General features: G+C 37.5%; 1 protein-coding gene across 1 annotated transcript in view; it reads left to right on the forward strand.

Moving 5' to 3' along the window:
• put (activin A receptor type 2 punt) overlaps positions 1-10,960 on the forward strand; it is a 166,128-nt gene extending 155,168 nt beyond the window's left edge. The window contains exon 10 of the mRNA XM_090368830.1: positions 10,866-10,960. Within this exon, the coding sequence (XP_090224956.1) occupies positions 10,866-10,900 (35 nt within the window). The 3' untranslated portion in view covers positions 10,901-10,960. The remainder of the gene's footprint in view (positions 1-10,865) is intronic.
• Positions 10,961-11,874: the final 914 nt, after the last annotated feature.

An 11,874-nucleotide genomic window follows, 5' to 3' on the forward strand; every position in this document is an offset into this window, starting at 1 on the left:
GAGAAGAAAAATGCATGGGATACTTACAAATTAACACATGACACAGAAGCCTATGATAGATACAAGTTGATATGCAACCAAGTTACAAAGGAGGTTAGGCAGGCGAAGGCAGATTACGAGAAATCCTTGGCAAGGGATGCAAAGAAAAACAGCAAAGAGTTCTTTACTTATGTAAACTCTAGAAGGAAGGGGATGAATCAGATTGGTCCACTTGATATTGATGGGTCAACTGTTGATGATCCTGCTCAGGTAGCTAACAAACTAAATGAATATTTTGCATCGACATTCACACATGAGGAGTTATTCAGCAAGGGGAATGCCAGAGGTGTATTCAACTCTAGCAGTAAGCTACAGAATCTTGAAATAACTGGGAGTAAAGTGGAGGAGAAACTGTTGAAGATAAACACAAGAAAGGCACCCAGGGTGGATGGGATCTATCCAGTTATATTAAAGGAGGCAGCAAAGGAAGTAAGCAAACCCTTAGCCATAATTATGAGAGCTTCCTTGGACTCAGGGAAGGTACCCATAGACTGGAAATGTGTAAATGTGACCCCAATTCACAAAGGAGGATCAAAGGCTGACACAAGTAATTATAGACCTGTGAGCTTAACTTCTGTTCCAGGAAAATTAATGGAGGCACTGGTTAAAGAAGCACTGCAGGATCATTTAGACAAGACTTCAGTTATAGCTCAGACACAGCATGGTTTTGTTAAGGGGAAGTCTTGCCTGACCAACTTGATTGGATACTATGATGCAGTCACAAAAGAACTGGATGCAGGGAATAACTTTGATATTATATACTTGGATCTTAGAAAGGCTTTTGATACTGTTGCACATGGAAGACTGCTACACAAATTGGAGCAGTGTGACATTGGAGGCAAATTGCTGCTATGGATAAAGGGGTGGTTGAGGGGGAGAAGACAGAGAGTGGTAATCAATGGACACTGCTCATCGTGGACTAATGTTATTAGTGGAGTCCCTCAGGGCTCAGTGTTGGGTCCATTATTGTTTTCTGTATTTATAAATGATATTGATGATGGTATATCAAGCTTAATGTCCAAGTTTGCAGATGATACAAAGGTTGGCAGGGTTGTCAAGGACACTACTGACACTATGCTGCTGCAACAGGATCTGGAAAGGTTGAGCAGATGGGCTGAGAGGTGGCAAATGAAGTTTAACATTGACAAATGTAAAGTACTACACATGGGAAAAAGCAACCCCAGAGCAACGTAACAACTCTGTGGTACTACACTGACAGTGGTAGAGAATGAAAGGGACTTGGGTGTGATTGTGCAGGCAGATATGAAGTTCTCTGAGCAGTGCAGACGGCTGCAAGAGTAGCTCATGGAGTATTGTCAATGATATACAGGAATTTTTCCAGCAGGGATAAGGTGATTATTCCATTGTATAAGGCAATGGTCAGGCCACACCTAGAGTACTGTATACAGGTCTGGAGGCCTCATTTCAAGAAGGATGTAGAGCTGCTGGAACGAGTACAGAGAAGGGCAACAAGATTAGTGAATGGAACAAAGGGGTGCTCTTACGAAGAAAGGCTTAAGTTTTGCAAATTACAGTGTCTGGAGACTAGGCACCAGCGAGGTGATCTGATAGAGGTGTATAAAGCCTTGAATGGTTTAAGCATGCTCAATGATGATGGGATTCTTCCTCTAGCTCAGAAAAATCACCTGAGAGGGCATAAATTCAAATTGAGGAAAGACAGATGTAGGATAGACGTGCGGAAATTTGCCTTTAGCCAGCGGGTGGTTGGTTGGTGGAACAGACTGCCATCCCTTGTGGTGGAGGTTGATAGCCTAAATAAGTTTAAGGCTCAGCTGGACAGGTATTTTGAACGAACAGAGGGGTGAAGTGGAAGTGGGTTTTTTTTTTTTTTTTTTTTTTTTGGCTGATGCTGCATAAGCTTGCTTTCTTGCATCAAATGCCTCTACTAATGCTAATGCTAATGTGTACACCACATCCAAAAATTTCATTACTTCATACAGCATGTCCCTCCCACTTTTTTTTTTACTGTTGAATACACCATGAATTGTTAAACTAATAGAGCAAACTTATATGCGAAAAGATCTAAACCCCCCAAACACTTCCTAGTTCATTTCACAAATATACGTGGTCTCAGTTCTAATCTCAGCGATGACCATTTCCACTTACAGTCTGCCAAACCCCATTCACTTTTTCCTGACAGAATCTCAATTATTGGTTGATTCAACCACTGCTCATCTGAGTTGTCCAAATTATTTGCTGTATGATTCCTTTCGCCTCAAAGGAGGTACTTGTGCATATGTCCGTTCGGATATTCCCTGTCAGAGACTTGATTTGGAATCTCCTCTTTTCGATCTTCTCTGGCTTAAAATCTCTCTACCTCATTCTGTCAGATTCATCTGTTGTCTCTACCATTCTCCCAACTCCACTAATCACTCAGAATTCTTTGACTTTCTCCAGTCTAACTTTCCTAACAGTGAGGTAATTTTCCTTGGTGATTTTAATGTTCACAATTTCAGCGGGGTTCTGTTTTCTAGTCAGACAGGCCCAGCTGGTTGAGATGCCAATGCTTTTGCAATTACTAATGACCTTGCACAGATTGTTCATTTACCTACAAGAATACAGGACAATCCTAACCATACAGCCAACACGCTTGATCTTTTACTCACAAAAAACCATTCTAAGTACACGGTCGAAGTGAGAGGTTCTTTAGGCACCTCAGATCACAACTTGGTGATGGTCTCTTCTCCAATGGAGCCTTTATCTCCTGGCTATTCCCAACCTTGTGTTGTTTGGCATTACAAGAATGCAAAATGGGATGACCTGTGAGATTTCTTTTCTTCTTTTCCTTGGTCGGATTACTGTTTCAGAACTTCTGATGCCAATGTTTGCTCCGATCATGTCAGCGAAATTATTCTTGTAGGAATGGAATCCTTTATTCCACACGCCACTTTAAAATCTTCTCCTTTATCTAAACCTTGGTTTTCCAATAAATGTGTTAAGGCTGTTCAAGAGAAGAATGTTGTCGTCCCATTGCAATTACTTCTACTCTTTCTAAAGTAATGGAGAAATCAATTAACCGCCAAGTCTTAAACTATCTAGAAACCTTCCGTCTGAGCAACGATCACCAGTATGGATACTGTCAGTGTTGATCCACTGGTGATATTCTGGCTTATGTTACCCATTTATGGACAAATTCAATGGAAAAGTTCAGTGAGACACAAGCAGTTGCTCTTGACATCTCAAAGGCTTTCGATCATATTTGGCATAAAGGTCTTCTAAACAAGCTTCCATCTTATGGTTTGCCAACTGTTTTTTGTAATTGGTTATCCAGTTTTCTCTCTGATCGCTCACTGAGGGTGATGGTAGATGGCTCTCTGTCTTCTAACTTCTCCACTAATGCCGGTGTCCCCCAAGGTTCAGTTCTTTCCCCCACTCTTTTCCTCTTGTATATTAATGACCTTCTTCCATTGACTAGAAATCCTATCCATAGTTTTGCCGATGACAGCACATTGCATTCCACTTTCCATTTTGAGAAACCTTGCCCTGCTCAATCAGCTTCAACTTCTTGAATATCCGCTACCAATTCCTTAAATGCCGATCTCTAGGTAATTCTTCTGTGGGGCAAAGACAACTTAGTTGATTTCAATTCTTCTGAAACTCAGTCTGTGTATTTTTCTTGTACTCTGATGAAGATATCATTTTTCTGTGTACTCTAATGTAGATGAAGACTGATGAACATCAACTTGATATACACGAAGAAGTACAGCAGCAGCCATCAGCGTCAAGGGATCCACCATTTTGTCCAAACCTTTATCCTTTTGAACCAAATAAAATCACAGAAAGTGAGCTTAATGACCTCATCGGTGTTCTGAAACTGCCGAAGAATGAAGGCAGAGCTTTTGACTTCAAGGCTACAACAGTGTAATCTTCTAGATCGTTCTGTGGAAGTGACAACATTTCTTACTCGAAATAAAGACTATGATAAATTCTGTCGAACAGAAGGTGAACTCACTGTTTGTAAGGATGTCGATGGTCTAATGGCAGCAATGAATGTGAGGCACGTTCCCGAAGAATGGCAACTATTTATAGGCGCTTCTAAGGATAGCCTTAAGATTGTGTTATTACACGATTGAAATGCCTTCAATACCTCTTGCAGCGCCTCCGTAGCCAGGTGGGAAGGAGCAGCAGTGCGTAGCACACGCTTCTTGATTAGACCGGGGTTCGAGCCCGTCACCACCAAATAACAAACAACAACAACAATACCTCTTGCATATGCCATCCACAAAAAAAAAACATACACAAACATGGAGAACATCCTCTTAGGTGTACACTATCAGAAGTATGAGTGGCAAATATATGGTGATTTCAAGGTAATCACCATTTTATTGGAACTGCAAAAGGGTTAAACTTAAGTATTGTTGCTTTCTCTGCGAGTAGGATAGTCATGCCAAGGATATGCACTATGAGAAGAGGTGTTGTCCTCAATAAAAATCATTGACACTTGGAATGAAGAATGTGGCATTTGAACCTCTGGTAGATCCAAATAAAGTTTTGCTTCCACCACTCCACATGAAACTGGGACTAATGAAAAATTTCATTAAAGCTTTGGAAGTGAACATCTTGCATTCACATACTTGAAAGAGAAATTCCCAAAGCTTATTACAGGGAAGATTAAAGAAGGCAATTTTCATTGGGCCATAAATAAGGCAACTTTTCAAAGATGAACAGTTCAAATGTGTCCTTAGTGATAGCAAAAAATCATCATGGAAAGCTTTTCAAAATGTTTTGACTGGTTTTCTAGAAAATGTTAAAGCCGGCGACTACAGGCAGCTGTTGGAAGATCTCATTACTTCTTACGAAAAACTAGGGTGCAACGTCATCGAAGATGCATTTCTTGCACTCACACCTGAATTTTTTCCAGCCACACTGTGGTGCCATTGGTGACAAACATGGTGAGCACTTCCATCAAGACATCGCAATGATGGAACAAAGATACAAAAGCAAATGGAGTGCCGCCATGTGAGACAATTATTGTTGGATGATGAAAAGGAATGCTCCCGAAGCTTGAATACAAGCGAAAGGCAAAAAGATCCTGTGTTTAATACAGCTATGTTTGTAGCTACATCTTACTTTTGTATAAATAAAAAATACCTTGTATAAATATAAAAAACTACTTTTTTCAAAAACAAAAGCCAATGCCATTTTAAGCACCATTTCCCTGTTTAGCGGCCCAAAATTTATAAAGTAAACTTACTTTCATGCCCATAACAAGATATGACCAAAAATTTGTTGTTCAGTGTAATTGCATTAGCATTAGTTGAGGCATATGATGCAAGAAAGCAAGCTTATACAGCATCATCCAAAAAAAAAACCCTTCCATTTCACCCATCTGATCATGTTTGTCTAGTTCAGGCTTAAATTTATTTACGCTATCAACTTCCACAACAGCAGATGGAAGTTCGAGCAATCAACTACCCTCTGACTAAAAGCCAACTTTGGCACATCTATTCTACAACTGTCTTTCCTCAATTTGAATCTATGCCCCCTCAGGTTCTTGATCTGAGCAAGCAGAAGTATCCCATCAGCATTGAGCCTACTCAAACCATTCAAAGCCTTATACACCTCGATGAGATCACCTTGCAGGTGCCTAGTCCCCAGATACTGTAATTTGCAAAACTTAAGCCTTTCTTTTTTTTTTTTTTTTTTTTTCTTTTCTTTTCTTTTATATCCATATGAAAGAGGAACTATCTTCCCTCTGCTCCTCATTTAAATTATTTAAATTTTCTGAAAAATAGTTGTAATGAGATTTTAACACTCATTTTGGCTAGTTTTCTGAACTTCTCCAGCATGTCACTCACGGTTATCTCAATCTCAGTGTTTATTATTTCCCAAAATATTGTATATTATGTTTTTTAAAGCCAGACTAGGTGTCTCGGTGAAGGTAAAGAAAGTCCACACAAGAAGCTTCAATAAATTTACTGGTAAAAGTACTTTGCTGTAATGGCATTTGTATTATTGCTCACTCAGTAAACATACAGTGGGTGTTATCGGTCAATAGTAGAAATTGAATACCATGGGAGATTGAAACCCTCCCGAAATGGATGGGTAACCTCACCTTTTTTCTTTAGAATCACTGGTGGATTAGTGGATAAATTGTTTATTGATAAATTGAAAAAAAAAAGGCAAAGGTAACGGAAGCCCACACGAGAAGCACGGCAAACTTCAAAAAAGTTTACCAGTGAAACTACGTTATGAACATTTTTTACGATGCCAGAACTTCCAGTATGACTCTATTCGTGATTCAGTTAGTTATTCAATTAGTGATTCTAAAGAAAAAAGGTCAGGTCACCCCCCCCACTTCGGGAGGGGTTTCAAGCTCCTGTGTGATCCAACTGCTACTCCAGACCGATAACACCCACACCCACCGTCTGTTTACCGAGTGAGCAACAATACAAATGCTGTTGCAGAAAAGTACTTTTGCTGGTAAATTTCATCGAACTTTTGCATGCTTCTAGTGTGGGCTTTCTTTACCTTAGCCAGTGTCTCTTTCAGTTTGATATGTGAATTCTTCAAATGCAGAGTCTAGGAGAAGCTTGTGGATTTGAGGTCCAACAAAAATTCCTGCTTTGATTTTTTTTTTTTTTTATGTGAGCAGTGGTAATTTAGTGCAGACATACTTTAAACAATTGTCTTCTTTATTCGAAACTTAGACAGACTGTATCATTAAACCTAGCTTTATATGCAGATGAAGTAACAGTACTTTGTTTCAATCTACTAGTGGCTTGTCTTTAAACTTCTTTAAACCTGGTGTCAGAGACTGTCTTGGTGGCCACACTTTCCTTTCCCAATGTTCACTTCTTACTCAATTATCCGATTTTCACAGAAAGCAAGGCATTTTTGTGTAACCAAGTTGTTAGCAGAGTAGCAGACCAATAACGTTATAATCTCCACCCACTAGCCAACCATGATCCTTGTACTGAATTTTTTTTTTCAAGTGTGCTGAATGAACTAATATTAATGGATACATACTTGTTTCTGTTATGAAGGAGAACTCCTTTGAAGCTGCTTCAATGAATCAATAAATAGCCTCCAGTCTGTTAGTTGGTGGAAAATTATAAAAAAAAAAAAAATCATAATTGCAGTAATGTTGTTGCAGTATGTCATTGAGCCTCCTTCGAAATGAAAACCAGTTCTTTTTCATAATGTCTAAACCATCAAAAGACTGTTCCTGTGCCCATTAGGTTCTTGGATTTCAGTCTTTTTGGCCCCGAAAGCTTTGCAGACCCTTTAGGCGGATTTAAATCTCTCACAAGATTGTCGAGTTCACTTTTTGTGTACAGCTATGGTCCAGAGTTATGAATTTCTTCATTACAATACTGTATATTATCCTCTAGGTCACAAATGTCAGATTTGGTATCTGATGACATATGTTCAAGAACAACTGGTTGAGGTGGTTGTTACCAGTAGTTCAAATCCGTGGAGTACTGGCTTTACATCTGAAGTAATGTTGTTGAGGTACATAATGCTCTGCTTGTACTTTGCATTATGACCTATATTTACTGAACAAAAGTAGCCATCATTAATGTGATCCAAAGGCTCCCTTCACACTGTGGGAATGGCAAGTGTTGTGGCATTCTTTTTACCACATTCCACAATCGCAAGCCCTCCACACATCTACACTTGATGGCAGGCCTAAATTTTATCTTGATTACATAAATTAATTCTGAAATATGCAGCATATACATTTTTCACGAATTACATTATGGTATGCGTTTGTTTTGCCACAACATAGTTATCACAAGTGTAGCAAAATATATTTGGATTGTTCATACAACCACAAGTTGCCATTGTCAATAATAAATAAGAAAACCACACTAGAAGCTGATGCTAATTAGCACAACTGCACCAGAAAACAACTGAATGTGAAAGAAACACTTCAAGGGTTTATATAGCTATATATAGTTTATATAGCCAGATCCAATAGGAGGGAGTACATGATGAGTGCCTTGTCAATCAATTCATCCTTGAAGAGACTATGAAAAGGGTAGAATTTTTTTTGCTGTGGTCTGTGTATGTAGAAGCCACATGACACTTGCCATTCCCACGGTGTGGAGGGAACCTTTGGATCAATTAATGACGGCTACTTTTGTTCAGTAAATATAGGTCATAATGTGAAGTACAAGCAGAGCATTATGTTAACAGGAGGGACTGTTTTTACAGGAACAGGGTGCAAGATTATTTGCTGATTCTATTGAGGCAGTGTTAGTTAGGTTGAAAAACTGCTCCCTAGGAGGAATACACAGACTAATAGATTAACAACAGCTGTAGGTAGATTTGTAAGTGATTCTTGCTCTGCTTCTATTGGAAAATGCTGCAGCCTGGAAAGTGAGGTGTCCGGAATTTCAAGGTCTGTGGGGGTCCTTGTGGAAAAAGCAAATACATGGACTATGTTAGGATTATAAGACTACAAAAATAAGTACATGTTTACTTACATGTACAGCGCCTCTGTAGCCAGGTGGGAAGGAGCAGCAGTGTGTAACACACGCTTCTTGATTAGACCAGGGTTCGAGCCCATGACCACCGAATACGGAGGATGCGGAAAGGTCAGGGAATGACCACCGCATATCCCCGGAGCAATATGGCCTTAGTTGCTAATGCTCCTAAAAAAACCAACTAACTAACAACAACTTACATGTACACTAATGCTAGGAGCATAGTCAATAAATTTGATGAATTTGAAGTGCATGTGAAGTCATCAATACAGAGATTGTGTGGATATTAGAGATGTGGTGTCATTCAGATGTAAGGGATGCATTATTTGAATTTGGTGAGTATAATGTACAGACAGGACAGGAGGTGGGGTTATGCTCTTAAGCTCATAAAATATACGACAGTGTATCCAGTTGACATGAGTGGCCAGTACACTAGGAAAACAAAAATGAGAATAGGGTGTGTTATAGGCCAAATGACTGATGAGTATAACGGACAATTATACAGACAAACAGAGGGAGCCACTAAATCAGATTGTCTTATAATGGGGGACTTTAACTTTCCAAATATTGACTGGACCATGTGGGATAGTCATTTGCACAGTAGCAAAGTTTTTGTGGATTTATTAGATGAATGTTTTCGGCACCAGCAGGGTAGAGAGGCAGTGAGAGAAAGCAATTTTTAGACAGTTTTTAAATTCTATGTAGTGGGACCAACTGATGAAGTAACTGACAGCAAATTCTAAATGGAAAGCATTCAGGGAATTAATCACAGAAACTACTAGGCTTTTTATGCCAACTAATTCAGGCTTTGAACCGAAATGGATGTTAAGTGTCCTGATGAGCCTCATGGCAGTGAAAAAGAATGTGTGGAGTGCATAAATATTATCAGGTGGTATAGAAGCCTACGATAGTTATAAACTAGTTCACATAGAAAATGCTCAGATCTGAATTCCTCAAGACAGGAGAAGGGGTTTTTTTTTTTTTGTTTTTTCACTCCATGACCAAGTTAGTCTGTTTCACCCCTCCCCCCCCAAAAAAACAAAAAAACTTGTAGGTTTCATCCACATCACAAGGAAATGTTTTAGAGTGCTAAAAGTGTCAACTTGCCATATTTTTCCCTCCACCGATCTAATCTTATATAAGGTGTGGGCAATAAAGGTCCTGACTGGTGCAAAAAAAAAAAAAAAAAAAACAGAAAGTGAAGGAGCACAAAATTGGTTTTATTTTTATTCAAAGTAATCACAACCTGATTGAATGCACTTGATTACACTATTCTAAAAGTTTCTGAAAAGAATCAGTGAAGCCATCCAAAAAGATGATGTTCAGTTAGGTGGTTACATTTTTTTTTTTTTTTTTTGTGTCCTCAACAGCCTTGAAATCTCTTTCTTTTGAGGATAGTTTGAACCTTGGAAAAGAGGAAAAAAATTGCTGGTACTGGTTCAGGAGATTAGGGTGGGTGGTTGATCTCTGCAATGCCAATTTTTCACCAGAAATGTCTTCACAAGTGCAAAATGGGCAGGGGCATTATCGTTCAACAAGAACTAGCTGCCTTTCTCCTTAAATTGTGGCCTCACCCAGGAAATGCACAAAAAGCAAAGCTAAAATGCTTACTGGTAATCTAAGAAACAGGATTTCAGTATCACTAAACTAATAGTACATACTACCAAGGCATAGTATGCCAGTTCACATTAAAAAATTTTAATTTTTGAAAAGTTTGTAATTTTGTTACAGTAACCATTATGTTGAGACCAAATGCTGAAATGTTAGCTAAACATCTGCAGTATTTATATATTTTTGAAAATGTCACATCCTAATAAAATACATGTTTTAATTTGAGGATATTAATATTTATCATATAAATGCCAAAAATATTGGGATACTCACAAATAAGCAGGTGACAGAATTTAGCGCCTTTAAATATTCCAAGGATTCCCATCTGGAAAATCATGTCAAGAAGTGGAAGGAAGTGAACACGTTAACATTGAACATCAACTGGGTTTCCAGTCCATGACTGTTAAATATGGTGCTATTTCTTGTGAACTCCTCTGACCGTGCAAACATCCCAGATTATAAACAGAAAATTTATTTATTTATGTGTTTTGACAATCAAATTTTTTGTTAGGCTTCTTGAGAAAATTGCAGAAAAGAGCCCAAATTACTTGGCCATTAATGGTTCTTGAGATGTTGGTCATTTTTCTTTTTGGTTCATTAGTATTTCTTCTTATGATAATGGAGGAAATGCCCTTATTGAAAATAAAGTTTCACTTATTCTTTATTAATGATATATATTATTCTCTGTTAATAATATATTATCATTTTATGTTTTAATATTATCTATTTTAATCTTTTATATTGTTTCCTTTTCCTTCATAGGAAGTGAAGTGATGTTGACTACCTCAGACATATAGGCAATTACAGAATGAATCCCATTGTGTTCTGCACATGATCTGAATACCGAACTTCTTTAGAAAATAAAATATAATACAGTACTAAGGTCATACTTTTTTTTTTGTATGCTAAATTCATTGTGATGATAAATATGAAATATGGGTTTAATGGTGTACATGTGAACTCTGTTCTTGTATTTCTCTTTCCCCTTCCCTTTCCCTCTATACATGGAATGTATGGACCTTGTTGTGCCTTTTCTACTTGAGTACAAGAAGCTACTATGAGATAACACAAGAATATACACCAACAATTTTATAAATAACTAGATTTCACTGTATACATTTCTTTGGTTATTTTATGACAAATTAATGTACTTTAGTATTTGGTCTGAAAGGTAAATTTTCTCCACTCCCTTTCTCTGGGTATAGACATTTATTGAAAAATGTGTGTCTAAGCATCTTATATAAAAGTATGGATGCAAATCTTAATCTCTGTGAAATTGCATAATTAATATACCTTTACATGTACAACATTTTATACACATTTGCCTGTTTAGAATGGTTATGGCCATAGCCAGTTATTTTGTTGCTTAAATAAAATAAGTACAAATTTAATTTTTTTTTTTTTTTTTTGTTAATGTTGTTGAAACATGTTTGATGGTGGTGTTATATGGAATTTGCTGTTATGCAGCTATTTAATGTTCACTTTTAAGGAGATATTCTGCAGTCTTTATTCAGTACAGAAATGTAAATAACATATAGTCAGTTTAATGTTGAATCTATTGATGTTAAATATCTGCCATAATTTTATTTTAGAATATCTGTTATATTGTATTTAGGCTTTTTTTTTTTTTTTTTAAATCAAAAGTAAAGTTCAAAAAGTTAGGGCAACTCTGTTCTAACAGCATTTTATACTATATTAGTGGGTCACTTGGTTTGTAATTAAAAGTAGAAAGAAACAAACTATATGAAATATATTGGAGCATAGATGTTAC

The sequence above is a fragment of the Mastigoproctus giganteus genome, chromosome 2 (genome assembly GCF_048544385.1).
Source record: "Mastigoproctus giganteus isolate SK-2022 chromosome 2, ASM4854438v1, whole genome shotgun sequence".
NCBI lineage: Eukaryota > Metazoa > Arthropoda > Arachnida > Uropygi > Thelyphonidae > Mastigoproctus > Mastigoproctus giganteus.